Source organism: Myotis daubentonii, chromosome 5 (genome assembly GCF_963259705.1).
Source record: "Myotis daubentonii chromosome 5, mMyoDau2.1, whole genome shotgun sequence".
Taxonomy (NCBI): domain Eukaryota; kingdom Metazoa; phylum Chordata; class Mammalia; order Chiroptera; family Vespertilionidae; genus Myotis; species Myotis daubentonii.
The window spans coordinates 7,122,876-7,144,280 of record NC_081844.1 but is presented as its reverse complement, the minus strand read 5'-3'; the positions used below and the strand labels follow the sequence as shown (position 1 = coordinate 7,144,280).

The 21,405-nt window shown below is 62.1% G+C and overlaps 1 protein-coding gene across 18 annotated transcripts in view; it reads left to right on the top strand.

The window, feature by feature from the left end:
* The window catches only part of OBSCN (obscurin, cytoskeletal calmodulin and titin-interacting RhoGEF), a 176,801-nt gene extending 156,147 nt beyond the window's left edge, over positions 1-20,654 (top strand). For 12 of the 18 annotated variants that reach the window (XM_059695760.1, XM_059695776.1, XM_059695774.1 and 9 more), the window contains 26 exons: positions 7,727-7,915; positions 8,574-8,688; positions 9,027-9,151; positions 9,673-9,785; positions 9,909-10,077; positions 10,254-10,335; positions 10,834-11,034; positions 11,716-11,776; positions 12,295-12,372; positions 12,731-12,903; positions 13,049-13,075; positions 13,564-13,716; positions 13,807-13,852; positions 13,985-14,062; positions 14,348-16,274; positions 16,944-17,024; positions 17,289-17,399; positions 17,566-17,733; positions 18,202-18,324; positions 18,547-18,717; positions 18,964-19,045; positions 19,200-19,439; positions 19,580-19,803; positions 19,887-19,962; positions 20,077-20,226; positions 20,358-20,654. In XM_059695760.1, the coding sequence (XP_059551743.1) occupies positions 7,727-7,915; positions 8,574-8,688; positions 9,027-9,151; positions 9,673-9,785; positions 9,909-10,077; positions 10,254-10,335; positions 10,834-11,034; positions 11,716-11,776; positions 12,295-12,372; positions 12,731-12,903; positions 13,049-13,075; positions 13,564-13,716; positions 13,807-13,852; positions 13,985-14,062; positions 14,348-16,274; positions 16,944-17,024; positions 17,289-17,399; positions 17,566-17,733; positions 18,202-18,324; positions 18,547-18,717; positions 18,964-19,045; positions 19,200-19,439; positions 19,580-19,803; positions 19,887-19,962; positions 20,077-20,226; positions 20,358-20,535 (5,141 nt within the window). In that variant the 3' untranslated portion in view covers positions 20,536-20,654. Of the gene's footprint in view, positions 1-1,607; positions 1,651-5,018; positions 6,681-7,726; positions 7,916-8,573; positions 8,689-9,026; positions 9,152-9,672; positions 9,786-9,908; positions 10,078-10,253; positions 10,336-10,833; positions 11,035-11,715; positions 11,777-12,294; positions 12,373-12,730; positions 12,904-13,048; positions 13,076-13,563; positions 13,717-13,806; positions 13,853-13,984; positions 14,063-14,347; positions 16,275-16,943; positions 17,025-17,288; positions 17,400-17,565; positions 17,734-18,201; positions 18,325-18,546; positions 18,718-18,963; positions 19,046-19,199; positions 19,440-19,579; positions 19,804-19,886; positions 19,963-20,076; positions 20,227-20,357 lie in introns of those variants that run through there. The other 6 variants (XM_059695766.1, XM_059695763.1, XM_059695765.1 and 3 more) reach the window with 6 other exon arrangements.
* The last annotated feature ends 751 nt before the right edge of the window (positions 20,655-21,405 follow it).

The following is a 21,405-nucleotide window of genomic DNA, read 5'->3' as shown; positions in this document are numbered from 1 at the left end:
GTCCTGGTGGATCTTTTCTTGTCAATGTTCCGTGACCGGCCTCCAGTGTGGACACGTGCTGTGCCTCACTCAGGGAGATGGCCGGTCCTCACAGACCCTGGAATTGGAGCCTGCCACCTCCCGCTTCCTAACCCTGTCCTGCTGCTTTATCGATAACCTGGTGGCCCGCAGCCAGCTGGCCCTGTGGAGTGGGCGCCGCCCCCTCGCTTATGAAACTGCACTGGGCTGGAAGTCCTGCTTCGCACATCTGCACCCCTCCCACGGTCGCCAGTATTCACCAGGGCCCAGAGCCTATCAGGCTGCAGTTAGGTCAGGAACAAAGCCATCTAGGGGTGCCAGACCAGCACTCCCAAGAGCACAGGATGGGCCCGTCAGGGAGGATGAGAGGCAGAGGCCTGGTTCTCCCATTGCTCTGCGCACAGGGTCTGCCCAGCTTAGACAAATCCATGGCATTTGTCTGAACCCATTCTCCCAGCAGGCTGCCCTCTCTCCAGGAAGCAGCTTGCACAAACACGCACATGCACACGCACACATACACCTGTGTGCATACCCACACAGGAACACACGTACACACGTGTGCACACACAGAGACTCAGCTAGTACATTTAATTCACATGCACCTAATCAGAGACAAGTCTAAAACGCTCTTGGTTGCCTAAAGCAAAGCCTTACTCCATGTGGCTTTGCAGCAAAGCAGAGCCTCCCCTTCAACTTACACAGGACAGTGAGAGGGGATGCTGAGATTTGAGGGAGCTGGTAGCCGGTGGCATCCTTGCTGTCCAGGTGGGCAAGACTGGGTGGGACACCCCTGAGCCAAGCCTGACCCCACCCAGAAGCTGCAGAAAAAGAGGCCTTAAGATGATTAGCATAACTGCTGCCTGGCCCCAGACAAGTCCTGTTCTGTCTCTGGGACTTGGGTCCCCCATCACCAGACAGGAGTCACAGGCCCTATCCTGCTGCTCCGGGGAGGAGGAAAGCTAGGCGCTCCTGTGAGAAGACCTGGGTTGCCCAGGCATCTGCAGGCGGCTCCACGGGCCTCTGTGTTCTCCAGCCGTGGAGCTCAGATGCGCCTCCTCCAGGACTCCAGCCGTTCTCTCCTAGAAACACCTTTGGTCTTTAGGGGATTTTCCCTGTAAAATGGGCATCAGCTATCCTGGTTCTAGTTTGGCTGCTTGCTCACTGTGCAGCCACCGGCTATTCCTTCCCTCTCTCTAGACCTCAGTTTCTAGGTCTGAGAAGCAGGACTTTGGCCTGACAAATTCCCAGGGTTCCCTAGGCACATAGCTGAAGGAGAGCTGGGATTCTGTGTGGGCGGCCTAGGAAAGGGCCTTGCTCTATCTGAAGCTTCTGCAAGACCCTCAAGAGGGACAGTTCCTGCCCTCATGGAGCATGCATTGCCATACCACTCAAGGCAGACAGATCAGCAGTTCAGTGAGGGAACTAGCGCTCTAAGATGAGACAGTGTCCCTGGGGCGCACGGCCTGGCAGGGCTTGGACCCAGTGCTGCTAAGCTGAGCGGGCTGCTACACTGCCATGCCACTTAGCTAGCTCGGCCCTACGTGCTGACTGATCTGTAACCCTCGCTATTCCGACTGTTTTCTTTGTAGTCACTGAGCAGGAGACTAAAGTCCCCAAGAAAACCGTCATCATGTAAGTGCAGGCGTGTTTCTAACCTTCCTTCTGACTGCCGTGCCACCTGCATGCCCACTAACCCACCCGGACCTTGCCCGTGTGGTCTGGCACCTGCTTGCCTGACTGCCTGCCCTCACTGTCTGTGCTTGCCACACCGACTGCCAGCACCTTGCAGGTACTGCCAGGGAGTTCACTCCCCTGGACTTGGCTGCCTTCACACCAGCTTTCTCTTCCAGGGCCTTAGAACCCTCTCCATGGCTGCACTGCCTCAGGAGGGTAGACTTACTCTGCACACTCCACAGTGTCTCACCTAGAGTCACACCTGTTAGGGTAGACCTGGGACTGACAACTGTGTCCTGCTGGGCTAGAGGCATATTTCTACCCTTCAACACCCTGGGATCTAGGGTGTTGCTGTCCAACAGAATTTCCTGTGAGGATGGAAATATTACAAGTTTACAGTGTCTACTACAGCTGCATGTGACTATTGGGCATTTAAAATGTGTCTAATGCAAATGAAGAACTGAATTTTAAGTTTAACTTTTCACTAGTTTGACTTCAATTAAAATAGTATAACCATAGCTCTGGAACCCTTAGACATCTCCAAGTCCAACACTCACATTTGAAAGATGGAGAAACTGAGGTTCAGGGAAGAAAAGAGGGTTTCTCAGGGTGGCTTGTGATTCTAAGCTAACAAAGCACCCATTTCCCTGGTGCCACACCCACTGTCCTTCTTCTTCCAAGCCTTTAAAGCTGGGAAAAAAAGACATATGGTTGTTGATAATTAAATAACACAAGAGGTCCAGAGCTAGTTGAAGCCATGAGGGAGGGATTGGTTTTGACCTGGACAATCTGGAAGGACTTCCAGTAGGAGTTGTGTGCAGGTGGATGTGGTGGAAGAGCTTGCAAAAGCCAGGAGGCAAGAAAGGCGATCGTTTCCTAAGGCCAGGTGACTGAGAACTCCAGGATGGCAACCTCTTAGCTCCCCAAGGGCCTCAGGACTCTTAAAGGGCCTACAGTTAGTCATGTTGCTAGAGAATCCCATACTCACACGTCTGATAAGGTCCTGGGTTAACCTTCCTGACTTCCTTCCTCCTCCCACAAAGCAGGTCGACACCCCACAATAGATGGGGCTTCCTGGGGCAGCAATGAGCACCCCATCCCTGGAGGTATGCAACTACTCTGCAGCTTTACACAGATCAACTCTACATTTCATCCATGAGAGGAGCATTGTTATTTTCACATTTTATGGATGACATAATGAGGAGCAGAAATGGGCCAGGCAGCCCTATGTGGCGGAGGGGTGGGGGGTGGGGGTGGGGGGGGTGTCAGAGAGGACTCATGCCAATGGGAGACTGGACTAGGTGACTCCAGGTACCCTAAAGTCCATTGCATTCCGGGCTCATGGTGGTAGCAACTTTCACCCCACAAGGAGTGTACCCGCTCAGCTTGAGAAGTGGAGGGAGGAAACTGCCTGGCACAGCATGCCCCCGACCAGGGCACACCACACAGTGAGGGTACCGGGGGGCCAGGAGTATGGAAAAGCAACTGGCTTGGAGAGACTGCCACCTGGAAGCCCCACATGCTGTACCAATGGCCTCAGAGCAGGATGCCCACATGCCCTCATGGGAGCAGCAGGGAGCCCAGTAGTGGGAGTGGCATTTTATTTATTTATTTTATTTTATTTTTTCGTTAATCCCCACCTGAGGATATTTTTCCATTAATTTTTAGAGAGAGTGGACAGGAGGGAGAGAGGGGGTGGAGAGAGAGAAACATTGATGTGAGAGAGACACAGCAATCAGTTGCCTCCTGCATGCGCCCTGACCAGGGCCAGGGATGAAATCTGCAACCCAGGTACATGCCCTTGACCAGGAATTGAACTTATGACCTTTGGGTCATGGGCTGATGCTCCAACCACTGAGCACCACCGGCCAGGGTGGAAGTGCCTTTTAGAGGAGTGATCCAGTTTCCCAGTTCCACCTGACCCACTGTCCTTTCTTAGCCAATTAGGCAGCATGAGGCCAGCAGATGGGACCTGGCCCAGGTTCCCCTGATGTGTGGGCAGACTCTGACCTCTGGACCTGAGTGCGGGGCAAGAAGGCAGGTTTTTGGCCCTGAGTAGGCTCTGACTCCAAACCTCAGTTTCTCCTCAGTGAAGTGGAGATAGCATTTCCCCTTTCCAGGTGAGGGCTGGAGGAGGCAGGACCTCTAACTGCTCTGCACCCTGAGGTGTGGCCACAGATCTCTGGGTCCATGCCTGAGGGTAACTGCTCCTGGATGGAGCCCTGAGTTAGACAAAAGCAAAGCTGGAGAAAGAGAGGCAACCTCTTATCAGGCAGGCAGCTGGCGACAGCACACCAAGTCCCTCTGCCTGAGCCCAAGAGGAAACGCAGGTCCTGGGGCCCAGGAAAGCTGTGTGTTACTCAGCCCATTGCTCTCCCTGCCTGTTCCTCATTTCGCCCTCAGCACCCAGCCAGGTCAGGGCATTGGACGGCCAAGGAGGACCTAGCTGACTGGTGGGCTTCTGACTCTTGGTCCTGAGAAAGTTTTGAGCCTCTGAGTCTGGTCCACTCCCGTAAAAGGGGGCCAGACCCATCCCCCAGTGCTGCTGAGGAGTCTCCAATCAGCACCCCATGTGCACCCACATGCAACTGGCCTTGAGTTCTGCTTCTTCTCCCCCCACTCCCTGTTCGGAAGATGGGGCCCAGGAAGGGGAATAGCTTGTCTGAGGTCACAAAGCCTATGACAGCAGAGTCACATCCGGGACCAAGTGTCCTTGCCCAGCCTCACACCACCAGACCAAGAGGCCAGGAACCCAGACTGCAGGTCAGGGCTCTGACAACCTTCTCATACCTGCACCTGTGGCATCAACTGCCCAGTCTGTCCCTAACTCAAGATCACTGAGGCACCTGCCCTCTGAGAGCTTGCTGGGCCCCCACCCATGATACAAAGCACAAAACACTGGTGGGACGGACAAGGAGGACTGTGGGGCACTGCCCTTGCACACTGGCCATTAGCTCTGAGAGGACTGGCATCCAAAATAAGACAGCTATGAACAGGGCATACTACCCACAGGGACTTGCACACTGGACTTGGTCTGGGGTTTGGAGGCACCTGTGTGATGCAGTGATGCCTCAACTCCTATTTTAGGTCTGCGCACCAGAGCCCATGGTTGACCAGAAGAGACTCTGTGTTTGTTTCTTTGGCTCTCTGGCTGGGGGTTCCAGAGATTGGGCTCAAGTGCATGTGTAGGAGCTTATGTAGTTTCACCCTTTGCTTGCTGGTACATTAACCTGATCTCTCCTGCTGGCTCTGAATGTGCTGGTGGCATGGGTGGCAAGCCAGGCTGCAGGTCTCCGTGCCATCTCCTCTCGGCCCTCTCCCTGCAGAGAGGAGACCATCACCACCGTGGTGAAGAGCCCGCGTGGCCGCCTCAAGTCCCCCAGCAAGTCTCCCTCCCGCTCGCCTTCCTGGCACCCTGCCAGTTCACCCAGGTCAGGCCTGTCAGCCCCTGAGCTGCTGCATTCACCAGGGGCTGGCCAACTTCGAAGGCCAGGGGAGGAGCCAGGCTGGAAGCCCCCTGTACCCACGCTGTACGTGACAGAGCCCGGAGCCCAGGCGCCAGCCCTGACCAGGGGCACTGGGCCCAGGCCCAAGTGGGTGGAGGTCGAGGAGACCATCGAAGTCCAGGTGAAGAAAACAGGCCCAACGGGTGCATCTCCAGCTAGAGAGGTGCCTGGCAGCTCGGCGGGGCTTCTCTTCACGCTTCCTGGTGGGACCCCCAGAGGAGACCCCAACACAAACAACTCCAACAACAAGCTGCTGCCTCAGGAGCCCCTGACCCAGGGCAGAGTCTTCTGTGTGGACGCTGGGCTGGAGACCCATGAGCTGTCCCCTCCTGGGGCCACCGAAGAGGAGGCCCCCCTGGAGGTGCAGGAGGGGAGAGGTGTCCACCTGATGGAGGAGCCCCTGGGCGCCGAGGACCTTCGAGGCTGGGACCCCAAGATCCTCACACGCGATGGCTGTGTGCTGACGCTGGCTGACCTGGAGGATTACATGCCCCAGGAAGGGGAGACCTTCGGCTGCAGCAGCCCCGTGCCCGGTGTCTCCGATGACCCACCCTGCGAGGTCTCGGTGCTCCAGAGAGAGATCAGTGAGCCCACTGTGGGACAGCCCGTCCTGCTCGACGTGTGGCGCCCACCAGGCCCCCGAGCCCCACCTGGCTTCTTCAGCTGCTTGCCCCAGGGAACAGCTCTGTCGAGGCCCCAGGTCTTCCGCCCTGTTGGTGTCTCCCGGGCGAGGGGTGCCACATCCTTCTGCACCCAAGTCCATCGCTCTGCGGACAGTGGCCAGAGCAGCTTCAAAACGGAGGTTTCCACCCACACGGTCAGCTTTGGGACAGTGGGTGAGACAGTCACCCTGCACATTCGGCCTGACGGGGATGAGGACCCCAGTCCGTCCCAGGGCTGAGGCTGCGACCCTCGACCCTCAAGGTCACAGGCGGCTGGGGGGTGAGACATTGACCCTCTCAGAGCCAGTTTACTGCTGACAGGGCTGCATGAGAGCAGCAGAAAGAGGGGCATGGCCTTGGGGCCTAGGACCCTGCCTGGCACCGTACCTACCTGCTTCACAGCTGCTGTGAGTTTTGAGCTCTGGAGAGGGGCCTGAAGCCAGCACCTCAGGACATGTGCTCTGACCACCCCCCTGCTCTCCAGCAACTCGGGACTTCAGCTGCCTGTCCTCCTGGGGTCTTCAGCTGAGGACACTGTCTGCACAGCTGTAACCCAGATTTACTGAGAGCTGTGGGGGAACAGCAGGTAGACTCGGTCTGGGCTGTGACCTCCCATCTCTCTTTGCTGTGGCACACCCCTGCTCCAAGCCCAGGCTGCCCCATCTCAGTGGGGGCTTGTAGGGGGACATCTTCCCATGGACACTGGGTGCCCTCTGCAGACTTTCCAGGCTTCCCCTGCAGCATGGGCCAGGGTCTGGGTGGGAAGCAGCCCCTGCTAGTTGACTCCATGATGATAATAAACTGGCTCCCACACCCTGTACTCTGCTCCTTCTTGCTTCTTCCAGTGGCTCTAGAACTTGGGCGGTAGGGGCCCTCTAGACCTAGCTCTGGGGACCAACCAGTGGCAGCCCAGGCCCCCTCTGCTGCAGCCTGGGGTGGGTCCTGGCCGTCTGAGGTCCCTGGGTGGAGGCAGCGCACTCGCCTGACCAGCCTGCCAGCACTCGAGCAGGCAGGCCTTCCTGCCCCTGTGCAGCCAGGCTGTTGTCAGGACAGACAATGGGGGTGTGATGTGTGGGGGGTCCTCCTCGGAGTGGGAAAGGACAAGGTGGGTACTCTAATGCTGGAGAGAGTCCTGGGGCAGGGGAGGGCTCTAGGCAAGGGGACCTGCTGGGAATGGAGCAGTGGGCATGACTGGGCACACCTGTCTGACTACAGTGATGCCACCTGGGGCTGGCAGCCAGGCGGAGGAAGGGGCTGCACCCAAAGCTGAGGGCAGGGAGGGTCTGGTGGGAAGAGGTGTGGGCTGTGTTGGAGGCCAGGGCAGGGCCAGATGAAGGGGCAGTGACCTGGGCCAGACAGGCCCTCTGGTGGAGTCCCGTCCTGGGTGGGAGGGCAGTAAGGGAGCCCACCCCTTGTGGGTGCCCAGGCCCCTCAATTGGTGGCAGGTTTCCCTATATTATGGGGCTGGGTCCGCTGGGCCTGGGGTCCAGAGTGAGCCAAGAGGGAGGTCAGCACAGGATGAAGGGATGGCAAGAGCTGAGACCTTGGGGCAGACGGGGCACACGGAGGGTGACCATGCTCAGCTGCTCCTGAGGAGTTGGCGTTCTCCTGGAGGCATCTGGGCACAAGTGCAGGAGTGGTGGGGCTCTGCTCTCAGTGCCCTGGGCACCGTCTCTACCCACTCCCAGGCCCCTTTCTCTTTCGGGCTTCCACCTCCAGCGCCTCCTGAGAGAGGAGTGGTGGGTGGGAAAGGCAGCCTGTTCGTCTTACCTGGGCATCGCTAAGGACTGAGATAGGTTTCCTGAAGCCCCTGCTCAGGTCCTCAGCCATGTCTCACCCCTACAGGCTGACCCACTTTTCCCGTAGGTGCTGCTGTCCCACCCCCAACTGCTCTGGAGCACGTGGACCAGAGCACATCTGTCCAGAGGACACTGGTGGGCCTGGAGGCTCCGGGAACCTCTGCAGGGGACCACGCTGGCCTGGGCCCCAGGGAGCCACTTGCTCTCCAGGAGGCCAGCCCCCAGCTCCTAGGCACTGAGGCTGCAGAGGAATCTGGTGAGACCCAGTGGCAGGCTGACTGCCAAGTACCACCTGCTCCCAGACCCCTCCTCTGTGCTGACCCAAGCCTTGGTCGCCACGGGTGCTCATCCCATGGGAGCGAAGTGGAAATACCCTGGGACCCAGGTATCACTGGGATCCTTGCACGGGGGCCCTGGGCGAGGCCCACCCCTTACTCAGGCTGTCACCCATCTACGAAACTAGGCAGGGGAGAGGTAGCTCAGGGAGGTTCCCACCCTGAGTACATCTGTCCTGGGTGTCAGAGACCTGGGTCAGAGCCCGGTAGGTAGCCTGGGCACCCTGGGCTCAGGGTGGGAGAGGAGCGGGCGGGGAGGAGAGGAAGGAGGAGGACACCTTGCCCCTGACAGATGCAACCCTAGGGATGCTGCCGAGGGGGTCCTCTCCACCGAGTGCCGCGTCCCCTGTGGGGCGGGGTGTGGGGGAGGTGGGCAGCCTTAGGGCTGGTGGCCCGGGCTCCCGGCCAGGACAGGTGGGTGCCTGGAGGAGGTGCACATGCGCGGAAAGAGTCCCGGGTTTGGGGACACGGACCCTTGCGCCCCTGCTCTGCCTGTGCTCCCACCCTCTGTGCCCTGGAGGGTGACAGGGGCATGTCATTGGGGACAGCCCCAGTGCATCCCAAGCTCTGTCTCACTAGGCCCTGGCCTCCTACCAGCAGAGTCCAGGAAGGTGCCTGAGTCTCTCCCTCCTGGGAGCCAGGATCAGGACTCGGGGGCTCCTGCGGCGGCTCACGAACGCATGGTGCCCATCAGGTAATGTCCCTGGCACACTGGGTGGGGCTTTCTATGAGGGGACGTCTGTGAACAGGGCAGGAGGAGTAAGAAGTGGGCGCACAGCACCCCCGGGCATTCCTCATCAGCCCCACCCCAGCCAAAGGGCAGTACAAGGAGGAGAGGTTACTCTTGGGGTGAGAGGTGTTCGTGGAGCCCCTCCACACGTAGGGCTGGGCCCCGGTCTCTGCATTCCTTCCCATGCAGTCTGCTGCAGCCCCGGGTGGGGGTGGAGCAGGGGCCCATCTTACCACCAGGGTCAGTGCCCAACCCCAGAAATGGATGGGTGGTAGACAACTCACCCCGCTGCATGACCCCAGGATGGAGAGCGCGGCCTGGCCAGGGACAGAGGCCACTGAGCTCTGGGATGTCTGCAGCCATGTGTTCACAGAAACCATGCACCGGACATACGTGTACAAGGCCAGCGACCTGGGTGCCGCAGCAAGTAGGCTACGTGTGTGCCCACCGGGCAGTCGGCTGGGGGACACTTGCATGGAGGAGCCATCCGATGTGTGTCAGCTTGCTGCGGCCAGATGTGTGTCAGCTTGCTGCGGCCAGCCCCTGCGACCACAGCCCCTGAGTCCCCTCCGAGGGGCATCCCTGGGAGGGGAGCACAGGCAGCAGGGACCTAGATGTCCTCTCTGCAGCCTAAGTTAGCATGCCCTGTGTGCCTGCCTCCAAGAGCCGGGTCCAAGCGGGGAGACGGTGCTCAGAAGCACCTCCTAACTGTCCAGAGCCTGCGCCGAATCAGGAGGGGCCGCCTTCACCTGGGAGGCCGAGGGGCTCTGTCACCCTGCGGGTCTCAGGGCCTTGAGATGCCTGGGGCGCCTGAGGCACCTGGGTCCCTGCCAGCCCACCGGGGTCTCTATGATGCAGGCCCCCGCTCACAGACTGCAGTGTGGGCTGCGGTGGGCGGCTGTGCTGTGCAGCCTGGACTTCTCCCCACGGTTTTCTCCGTACCCCCAGGACCCCCATCCATGCAGGTCACCATCGAGGATGTGCAGGCACAGGGAGGCAGCACAGCGCAATTCCAGGCCGTCATCGAGGGCAACCCGCAGCCCACAGTGACCTGGTATAAGGTAGAGATGCGTGTGGGGTGGGGCCCTGTATCTGGAGGGAGAGTGTGGAATCCCCACTGGACATGGCGTGTCACTCGCGGAAGGCAGGGTGGGCTGATGGTCACCCCCCACCTGTGCCTCCAGGACAGCGTCCAGCTGGTGGACAGTGCACGGCTCAGCCAGCAGCAGGAAGGGACAACCTACTCCCTGGTGCTGAGGGATGTGGCCCAGCACGATGCCGGTGTCTACACCTGCCTGGCCCAAAACGCTGGCGGCCAGGTGCTGTGCAAGGCGGAGCTGCTGGTGCACGAAGGTGAATCAGGGAACCCTTCCCAGGTCCCAGTCCGGCTTCCTGCAGGAGTGGGGTCCTGTGGGCTCCCACAGGCTTGGGCACAGGGAACTGCCCCGCAGATACTACAGAGTTGGGGAACAGTGAGAGGGGGTGGTGATCTCTGTCCACACTGGCAACTGACTGCTCCCTGGCTATAGGGGCCAGCGAGCTGGGCTCGGAGAAGCAAAGCTATCGGAGAAAACTGCACTCTTTCTATGAAGTCAAGGAAGAGATTGGGAGGTATCTCCCCTGGCCCCAGGAGCCCCACCCCCATCCCTGCCCAGTCCCCCAAACCTGGCCTGCTGGAGTCCCTAGCCCAGGATCCCCAGCCCCAACCCCTGGAACCCTGCCCTCTGGAGTCCTGGTCCCCCATAAACCCTTACCTCCTGAGGACCCCACTTATCAGAGGCCACCCCTCAGTCCTCTCTGGACGCCTGGGAACCCTGCCCAGCCCCCAGCCCCCGCTCTCCCAAAATCCTCCTCTCTCAGGAATCTGCCCGCCTATCAACTGCAACCCCGCCTTTGGGAGCTCCCATCTCCTGGAAGACCCCCCACCCATCCCATCCTCGCCTCCCCCCTCCAGTACCCTCCCATCCTCAGGAAGCCCGTACCCTGGGAACCCTACCTCTAGGGAGTCCTTGCCTCCCCAGTGCCGGCTCCCCCAGCCCCTGCCCTCCAGGAACCCCACCTCCCTCCTTGGAGCCGTCTTGGGAGTCAGCGTGGGCTCCCTCTTCCTAGAGGTGTGTTCGGCTTTGTGAAGAGGGTGCAGCACAAGGGCAACCAGATGTCTTGTGCTGCCAAGTTCATCCCCCTGCGGAGCAGGACGCGCACCCAGGCTTACCGGGAGCGAGATGTGCTGGCAGAGCTGAGCCACCCGCTGGTGACCAGGCTGCTGGACCAGTTTGAGACGCGCAAAACGCTCATCCTTGTCCTGGAGCTGTATCCAGCCCCCAGCCCCACAGCACCAGGAGGGAGCAGGCCTCAGGAGAGCAGGGGCCCCCGGGCGCTGCGGGCCTGCGATCCTGGTGTCCTCGGTCCTGCTTTCCTAGTGGGGGCCGCCAGCTGGGCCTCCCACGTTCCTGTCACGATGCTGTGTGACTAACCAGCCCAGACATGGCCCTGTCCTCAGAGCTCGCTGCCCCTTGAGTCGGGAATTTGGGCAGGGCTGCGTCCCGAGGGTCCAAGACACGCCGGGGCAGGGCCCCTCCCCTGCTCCATGTGGCCTCTCTCAGCAGGAGGTCAGGCTGCTTAAATGGCAGCCCTGAGCCCCAAGTGCCGGGATTCCTACTTTGTCCACTCAGGCTCGAGGGAGGGCCACACCCCTTCCCTGCCCCCTCTGGGTCTCACCCCACCACTTGCTAGAGTCTCTGGGTGTCACGTGCTCACTCCCCGCCACCTCCCCCAGTCAGCGACCCCTGTCCCTGCAGGGGAGGTGGGCTTTGTGCAGAGTAGATGTCTCCACTCCCACTCTGCTACTGGCTCCTGGCCTCAGCTCTCCTCAACCCGGAGGGCCCTCCTCCCCAGCATGGACCCCCACTTCCACCCCAAGATAAGACTTGCCATGGGGTGTGGAGCCGGGTGGGTTCCAGGCCCCAGCGCTTTCCTTGACCTGAGCCCCAGGTGCTCATCAGAGGAATTACTGGACCGCCTGTTCAAGAAGAGTGTGGTGACAGAAGCTGAGGTGACTGCAGCCTGAGCTGTCTGCCCAGCCATGGGCTTGCATGTGTACCCACCAGGCCTCCTACTCCCCCGCCCCCCACCCTGACTCCTGCCCCAGCAGACACAGCCTCCCCTCTTGCACAGTGTGCCCCAGCTCAGAGACCTTTTGGGGTCTCCAGGGCCTCACGAAGTGTCACCGTTCCTCAGTCAACTCTCAAAGACCTCCTGGGCAGAGCTCACCCCTTCCCTCTCCCAGCCTGCACCTGGCCAGTGGGCCAGCCCTTGCCTTCTCCTGAAATATCAAGCTTCCTGTTTTGCTCAGGCGGCCTCACACACCCAAACCCTCCCCACCTTCAGGGCCCAGAGGAATGCCCGTGCCCAGGCTCATGGGGTCCGGGAGGCTCTGCTTGTGCTGCCTCTGGGACTGTCCCAGGCTTGGAGGGAGTGGAGGTGTAGATTGGCGCAGGGCGGGGAGGAAAGCGGAGGGGAGGGGGGTCGAGGCTGACTGTCTTGCCTGCGCAACGGCCTTTGCCACTGTAGGTCAAGGTCTACATCCAGCAGCTGGCGGAGGGGTTGCATTACCTGCACAGCCACAGCATCCTCCACCTGGACATAAAGGTACTTGCCCCAACCACCCTGCACCCCCAGAGTCCTGGGAAGGGCAGGTGGGAGCCTGGGGCCTGCAGGCTGGAAAGGCACAGGCCCACCACTTCCAGTTTTCCTGTCAGGATTTACTGACTTTTGGGGATGGGAGGCTCACGACTTTACCAGCAGCCCCTGCAGGTGGGGTGTGGCTCTGATAGAGCATAGGCTGCCCCCAAATGGTACTGAAACCTGCTCCGGCCCCCGCTGGCCTCTTCGTCTCATGGAACAGCCCCTCACAGGCTCCCTAGTTATCCCCCTGCCTCGGACCTGGCAGCCCCAGGAGTCACCTCCGGAGGTTGAGGCCTTACCCACCCATGACTCTGTCCAACAGCCCCCCAACATCCTGATGGTGCATCCTGCTCGGGAAGACATTAAAATCTGCGACTTCGGCTTTGCCCAAAAAATCACCAGGGCAGAGCCAAAGTATAGCAAGTACGGGTCCCCGGAGTTTGTGTCCCCGGAGATCATTGAGCAGAGCCCTGTGAGCGAAGCCTCTGACATCTGGTGAGTGGGTGGGCCCCCAGGGACAAAGCCACCACGGCAGCCCGTCCTCCTGTGCTCTGCCTGCCGTCCTCCCAGCTGCCACTCCCCTCATGCCCGCACCTGGGGCCGGGCTGGGTGACTCACAGCTGTGGTTTTGTTCCCACAGGGCTATGGGGGTCATCTCCTACCTCAGGTGAGCAGCCCTGTGCCCCACCTCCTCAGAAGAAATCCCAGACCCCACCCGCAGGCTCATGGGAGGTCCCAGGCCCCGCTGGCCCTCCCCAGATCAGAGACCTGGGACCCAAGGGGCACTGGTTTGGAAACAAGCAGTTGGCCCCCTCGGATCAGAGGTTTTGCGCGGGGCTTTTCACCGTACCCTGCCCCAGAGAAGCTCTTCCCGGTGGGGTCGTGAGGCACAGCGCTGAGCTGTTTCCTCAGAGGGTCTGGCTGGTTTGTCCAGAGGCCCTCCGTCGCAGTTACTGCCCTGAGGACGCTGCTGGTGCAGACTGAGCCCAGACCCTCCCTCCAGCCTGAGCCTGCACGCCTGGGCAAGCCTGAGACACTCGCTGGGACGCTGAGGGAACTAAGAGGCCATCCCAGTCGGGGCTCTGCCGACCAACCCCGGGGGGACCCAGAGATCCGGGGTCGTGTCTGAGGGCCCGACACTCACTGTGCTTTCAGCTTGACCTGCGTGTCCCCATTTGCGGGCGAGAGTGACCGAGCAACCCTCTTGAACGTGCTGGAGGGGCGGGTGTCCTGGAGCAGCCCGGTGGCTGCACACCTCAGCCCGGACGCTCAGGACTTTATCAAGGCCGCCCTGCGGAGGGCCCCGGAGTGAGTGTGCATGCCCTCCTCTCCTCCCCCACCCCCTGTTCAGGGGACCGGCCGACCCCCGGCCTGACCCCTGGCTTGGTCTCCCCACAGAAGCCGGCCCAGTGCAGCCCAGTGCCTTGCCCACCCCTGGTTCCAGGTGAGTAGGGTGAATCTGGCAGGCCTGGTGAACAGGGAGGAAAAATGAGGCCAAGAGGGTGGGGCTTATCTGACTCTAGGGTGCACCAGGGTCACCCCTCACACACGTGGCTTTCTCACCCGGGCCCCCCAGAAGTCCCTGCCCGCGGAGGAGGCCCACTTCATCAACACCAAGCAGCTCAAGTTCCTCTTGGCCCGCAGCCGCTGGCAGGTGAGCCAGGCGGGATGGCTGAGGGGTGGCAGGGAGGGGCCTGGAGGCAGGTGGGGGAACTGAGGTCCCAGGGCTGGCTGTGTGCAGGGAGGTGGGGGCTGGGCATCCTTCTTTCAGAATCTGTGTTCCCTGAGCTGATAGGACGGGCACAAACACAGAGTCCTGGGGTGTAGGGAATGGGGACAAGGGCTTTTAACGCGCCGGCCTCCTGGGTCCCCCATCTGGGGGCACCGGAGTCGGGAGGCAGTGGGCACTGGCTGACGGCCCTCATCCCCGCGCCCCCAGCGCTCCCTGATGAGCTACAAGTCCATCCTGGTGATGCGCTCCATCCCCGAGCTGCTGCAGGGCCCGCCAGACAGCCCGTCCCTCGGCGTGGCCCGGCACCTGCGCGGCGACGCCAGCGCCTCTTCCAGCAGCTCCTCGTCCTCCGACAACGAGCTGGCACCCTTCGCCCGGGCCAAGTCGCTGCCACCCTCCCCGGTGACGCACTCCCCGCTGGTGCACCCGCGAGGGTTCCTGCGGCCGTCGGCCAGCCTGCCCGAGGAGGCCGAGGCCTGTCCTCCCCAGGAGGCCCTGCCTTGGCCCGCGCCGCCCGGGGGCGCCGAGCCCGCAGCTGCCCCGGGCTGCGTGCCCCGGCAGAGCGTCATCCGCAGCCTGTTCTACCAGCAGGCCGGCCAGAGTCCGCCGCGCGGGGCCCCGGCCACGGCCATGGCCACAGCCACGGCCACGGGCAGGCGGGTGCCTGCGCGGCGGAGGCACCTGCTCAAGGGCGGCTACTTCTCGGGCACCGTGCCCGGCCTGCGCGAGCCGCTGCTGGAGCACCGCGCGCTGGAGGAGGCGGCCGCCCGAGAGGAGCCGCCCTCCCTCGAGACCTCCCCGCGGCCGCCCAGCGCCAGCACCGGCGCCCCCGGAGGCCCCTGCCCCAGCCAGTCCCTGGGCTCCAACTGTCCCCGTGGGGCCGGCCCCTCCGGAGAGGCCTGCCATGAGGGGCAGGGTCCCTCACCCACCCTCTGGGGCCTCCAGGCTGAAACAGGAGGGGAGCGCGTGCCCAGAGAGGTGGCAGGTGCCCCGGAAATGGAGTCTCGGGAAGGGCAGAGACCATTTTCATCTTCTGGCGGAGATCCTTGCCTTGCTGAGCAAGAGGGGTCCTCCCAGGACAGCTGTGAGGGGCAGCCGGCTCCTTTTTGTCACCCCCAGAGGGGCCCTGCCACCAGGAAGGACTCTGATCCCCCTGAGGCTGTTGCACCCCAAGCTCCTGGCTCCTTCCTCTCCCGGGGACTGCAGGCTCCCTCCTCCTCAGCTCAAGCAAGCCTCCAGTCAGGCCCTAAGATGGGGCTGGGGGCCACCCTGTTTCCTGGGAGGCCCCGTCCCCCCAGCTCTCCAGGGCCAGCCTCCCCATCTGGCATGGCGCCCGGCTCCTCCCTGGACACCAAGGATCTAGCCCAGGAGACAGAGGGCCTGTGGGAGTCTGAGCCCAGCCCACCTCAGCCTCGGGAGCAGGCGACCTCACGGAAGTTCTCCCTTGGGCACCATGGCGGTTATGCAGGGGTGGCCGGCTATGGCGCCTTTGCCTTTGGCGGGGATGCGGGAGGCATACTGGGACGGGGACCCCTGTGGGCCCGGATGACCTGGGCCACCTCTCAGTCCTCGGAGGAACAGGACGAAACAGGGGCCGAGAGCCCACTCCCCCAGGCCAGCGTGGTGCCCTTGCCAGAGGGCAGCGGGGGAAGGGGATCCCAGGTGTCGCTGGTGCAGATCCAGGACCTGTCGGGGGACATGGAGGCAGCAGACACCATGTCTCTGGATATATCAGAGGTGGAGCCTGCCTACCTCAACCTGTCGGACCTGTACGACATCAAGTACCTTCCCTTTGAGTTCATGCTCTTCAGGAAGATCCCCAAACCAGAGCTGCCACCATCCCCAGCGTCGGAGGCTGGGGAGGAGCTGGCTGAGCTCCCAGAGGCCACGTGGTCCTGGCAGGGCGGGCTGGGCCTGCCTGCCAGCCTGGAGATCAGGGAAGAGCTGGAGGACAGTAAGGCCCTGTTCAGGGAGGCAGGTGGCAGCAGGAAGCGCAAGTGGTCACCCCCCTCCAGTGGCCTGCGCTTCCCTGGGAGGCATGCCCTGCTGGACGAGCCTGTGGAACTGGGGCTGCGCCAGAAGGTGAGGGCCTCAGTGGCCCATATCTCCAGCCTCCTGAGAGGCAGGCCTCAAGGTGAGTCTCCCCCCGCCAACCCCCGCCATCCTGGGGGCTTCTGGGCCAGGCCAGGTGTGCCCTCTGCACCTTGGGGCACCTTGCACACACACCCAGGAATCAGCTCAGGAGCCCACCTGAGGCAGGAAGCCCTCCCCACCCCTGCCTGTGCCTGTGCCTGTGCCTGTGCCTGTGCCTGTGCTGCCACCCCATGCCCATGGGCTTCTGTTCCCAAGGTCACCTTCTTGGCTTCATCCCCTCCCACGTGCCTCTGAGACCTAGTGCTGGGACCTGGAGCAACCGCAGGGGTTACACCCCTACGGAGAGGACCCTTCCCGGGCCAGTCTTCCTGACCCCTGACCCTCACTGACCCCACCCGACCCCAGATCTCAGCCAGGACTTCTGGGCACCGGCACCCCCGAGCTGCTGGCCTTACTTGCCAGAGGTCCTCCCACTTAGAATGGACAAATGCTGACAGGCTAGGGAGTGGGGGGGACTCCTCAGCAGATTTAGTTTGTTTCCCCCAAAAACCCCTAGGATCTGGGCTTTTCTGCGACATGGGAATCTGGCAGAGGGTGGTAGGTGGCCCCAGAGTCCTCCTCCCGTGCTCCTGATGGCAGTGCCAGGCAGCTGGCTGCCCAAAGGGGCAGCCTCTTGGTGTGACCTCCCTTGGTCCTGTCCTCCTTGCAGGTCCAGAGAAGGAGGGTCCCCCTAGGAAAAAGGCAGGCCTAGTTTCCTTCCGGCTGTCAGGTCTGAAGAGCAGAGACCAAGGTGAGTGTGCTTCCTGGGACTGGGTCCCCCTGCTGCCCAGGAGACCACAGTGCCCAGGCCAGCAGGGGAGCAAGCTAAACCACAGTGACTTGAGCCCAGATGGGGGTGCTCGGCTCCCTGGTTGTCGCGACTGAGCACTTCCTGGAGGAGGTGCTAGTGTTGAAGATGAACTGGGTGGGGTGGGCTTCTCTCCAGTATCCCCACCTCGGCTTTTAGGCTCTGCCTGGGATCACCTCTGACACTTGGTCCACCTCCCTTCTCTAGCGCCATCCTTCCTAAGGGAGCTTGCAGATGAGACCGTGGTCCTGGGCCAGTCTGTGACTCTTGCCTGCCAAGTGTCGGCCCAGCCAGCTGCCCAGGCCACCTGGGATAAAGGTAAGGAGCTACCCCGGTGTCGGGGAGGAGGTGGAAGCGTGGCAGGACAGCAGGGGGTATTCCCTGACTTCATGGCTATCAACTTCCAGGGGGAAACTGAGGCCCAGATAGGGTGTGGGGCTGGGTGTTTTCAGCTGCCCCCCAGGCTTGCTTTGTCCCAATGCAGATGGGGTCATCCTGGAGAGCAGCAGCCGCCTCCTCATCTCCTCCACACTAAAAAATTTCCACCTTCTGACCATCCTGGTGGTGACCACTGAGGACCTAGGCGTGTACACATGCAGCGTGCACAATGCCCTGGGCATGGCAGCCACCACAGCTGTCCTCCGGAAGGCAGGTGTGTGGGCCTCGCCAGGCCAGCTCAGCGGGGACTGGGAGAGGGGCCACTCCAGGCTATCACCTCCTCCCTGAGTTTCCAATGGGGCAGGCAGGCCTAGTCTTAGACCCCACTGATCCCTAGAGGGGGTCAGGTGCCCTGCTCTACCACTCAGCCAAGCTGAGGCATCTCTGACCAGAACTTGGGGTGGGCAGGGGCCCTTGAGTGAGGGCCACTCCATGGGCTCCTGAATGTACACTAGATGAAGGAACCTTGTGGTCAGGCAGGCAGGCACCTCCTGAGCCTCCAGCAGGAGAGGCAGTGGGTCCCTCTGCCAGGCAGCACTGGAATGGGACCCTGGAATCTATGGGACCAGGGGAGGGTGGGCTCAGGGCCTGACAGTAGGATGCGGGGGTGGGGACAGGGGCTCAGAGCTGCATGGGCCGCCCCTGAAAGCCCACCTCAGACCCTTGACTGTGGGCCCTGCAGAGCGCCCCTCGTCCTCCCCGCGCCCAGACATCGGGGAGGTGTACACTGATGGGGTCTTGCTGGTCTGGAAGCCCATCGAGTCCTATGGCCCTGTGACCTACATTGTGCAGTGCAGCCTAGAAGGTAGGGCTGTGCCTGTGCTGTCGACTCCTGGGGAGCCCTGTGGCTAGTGGAGGGAGGGGGGGTGCAGGAAGTACCAAGCCAATCTGTGCTTCTGGGCACCCAGAGGGGAAGAACTGCCCCCCGCTGTGCTCCTGGGCAGCCTTACTCAGGAAGGGGTCTCTCCACCTGGGACTCTGGAGTGGGGAGCGCTGGAGCTACCCCTCACCCGCTCTGTGTGGCCAGGTGGCAGCTGGAGCACGCTGGCCTCAGACATCTTTGATTGCTGCTACCTGGCCAGCAAGCTTTCCAGAGGCGGTGTGTATGCCTTTCGGACTGCGTGCGTCAGCAAGGCCGGCATGGGCCCCTACAGCAGCCCCTCTGAGCAGGTCCACCTGGGAGGGCCCAGGCACCTGGGTGAGCCTCTGCAGGACCTGGTGGGTGTCGGGTGGTGGTCCCTTTGGAATTGCCCTGCCACTTCACCAAAATACATACAATCACTGGGAAGGTTTTTTCTGGCTAGTATGCTGACCCCACTCCCTCCCCAAATGGTCCAAAGAATGAGAGGCCAAGTGTGGGTTTTAAGGGTGCCAGGGAAGGGGTGCGAGGAGACAAGGTTGGGGAGCTGGGGCTAGGGGGAGTCACCGGCTTCCCTTCCCACAGCCTCCGAGGAGAGCTGCCCTGCACCGCCAGCCCAGCCGCTCCCCAGTACGCAGACCTTCGCCTTCCAAACACAGATCCGAAGGTGCGGCCGCTCCCCAATCCGCTCTCCAGCATCTGCACCCCCTCCTTCCCTGCTGGGCTTCCTCCCTGCAGCTCTGAGAGTGGGAAGGAGCTGCAGGAGGGCATGTGGGGGACAGGAAAGGCCCTCAGTAGCCTGGCCTGTGCCTCCTCACCAGGGGCCGCTTCAGCGTGGTGCGCCAGTGCCGGGAGAAGGCCAGCGGACGGGAGCTGGCCGCCAAGATCATCCCCTACCGCCCGGAGGACAGGACAGCCGTGCTCAGCGAGTACGAGGCCCTCAAGGGCCTGCGCAACCCGCACTTGGCCCAGCTGCAGGCCGCCTACCTCAGCCCCCGGCACCTGGTCCTCATCTTGGAGCTGTGCTCAGGGCCGGAGCTGCTCCCCTGCCTGGCTGAGCGGTGAGGGGCCACTTGGCTTGGATGCAGGGCTGGGGGAGGAGGGGCACAATGCCGGAGGCTCACTTCCTGGCTCGCATCCGCCTCCACCGGGAAGGGGCTCAGTGAAACCCACCAAGCTGAGCCCTCCCCTGTGCCCCCAGGGCCTCCTATTCAGAATCTGAGGTGAAGGACTACCTGTGGCAGATGCTGAGCGCCACCCAGTACCTGCACGCACAGCGCATCCTGCATCTGGACCTCAGGTCCGAGAACATGATCGTCACAGAGTACAACCTGCTCAAGGTGGTTGACTTGGGCAACGCCCAGAGCCTCGCCCAGGAAAGGGTCCTGCCCTCAGAGAGGTTCAAAGACTATGTGGAGACCATGGGTGCGTGGGGTAAGGGGTGGGCCAGGAGCCAGTCCCTCCCGCAGTCCTGCCTCCAGGCCTCACCTGTGCACCTGCTTTCCCAGCCCCGGAGCTCCTGGAGGGCCAGGGTGCCGTTCCACAGACTGACATCTGGGCCATCGGTGTGACGGCGTTCATAATGTGAGTCGCCGCGTGACAGGGGCGGGAGGCGGGGCGGGGGGGGCTGGTGTGGGATCCACGAGGATGACCTCAGACCCCCTTGTGACCTGAGTCCCCTACCTCGCTCCCGCGCAGGTTGAGCGCCGAGTACCCAGTGAGCAGCGAGGGCACGCGAGACATGCAGAAAGGCCTGCGCAAAGGGCTCATCTTGCTGAGTCGCTGCTACGCGGGGCTGTCCGGGGGAGCCGTGGCCTTCCTGCAGAGCACGCTGTGCGCGCACCCCTGGTAAGGTGGCCCTGTCCCCCAACCCCCACCCTGCCGCCCCCAGCTGCCGGTCCTGCCCATCCCCCTGTGCCCTGCACCCGCCAGAGCAGGCTGACACCCCACCACCACTGCCACCACTCTCCATGCTCCAGGGGCCGGCCGTGTGCATCCAGCTGCCTGCAGTGCCCATGGCTGACTGAGGAGGGCCCAGCCTGCTCCCAGCCCTCCGCGGTGACCTTCCCCACAGCACGTCTGCGTGCCTTTGTGCGAGAGCGTGAGAAGAGGCGGGCGCTGCTGTACAAGAAGCACAACCTGGCCCAAGTGTGCTGAGCGCTTGGTCCTGTGGTGTTGGGGGGGGGGGGGGGGTCACACTGCTAGGCAGCACACCTGGCCTCCACACGCAGTATATGTACAGACACTAATAAAAACCAGAACCACATGAGGCATCATCTATTTCACTGTTTTGTTTTGGGGAAGAGGGTGAGGGCCCTGCACCTTCCTGGGGTTTGGGGAACCATCCATTTAGCAGAACTGCCCTTCCTTGGTTCATGGATTGAAAGAGCCTGTCAGGGCAGTCTCACTAGAGGTAACCAGCTTACAAAGAGAGCCTCCCCCTGCCCCGCTCCCTACCCCCATCAAAGCCCAGGCACATTGCAACCGGGCACATTGGTCTCTCAGCCCCAGCCCACCTGCCAGTCTCTGAGGCGTCTCCACTGGAACTCCTGAGCTCCAAGGCGCACAGATCGAATGGTTCCCGTGGTGAGCTTCCTGGCCTCTGATCCTCCATCAAGGCCGCCAGGAAAGGCCACTGCCGCCCTTTCTTGGTCTGAGGCAGGAGGAGCCTGGTGAGTGACCAGCCCGGCCACCCAGAGGGAGTGGAGAGGTGGGCTCAGGGCGAGGGAAGGTGTGATAGAAGCTGCTGAGGAGCCTGAGCCACGGTGGCGTTTCCCCCACCCGATCCTGCCAGACGCTCCTGCTGCCCACAGAGGAGTCCTGCTTGGGAAGTGTGTGGTCCTGAGGCTGCATGAGCATGTGCCGCCTTGTTTGATCTCCACCAGCTCCGATTCTACCTGCTGTCAGGAGCGGTCTCCCAACACCAGCGCTCCTCAGGGGCAGGCCACTGTGCCCAGGGCCTACGTCGGAGCGCTGTGCTGTGGAGTTCTCCCTCCCACGGGGCACCTCCTGTACCCTGGCCATTCC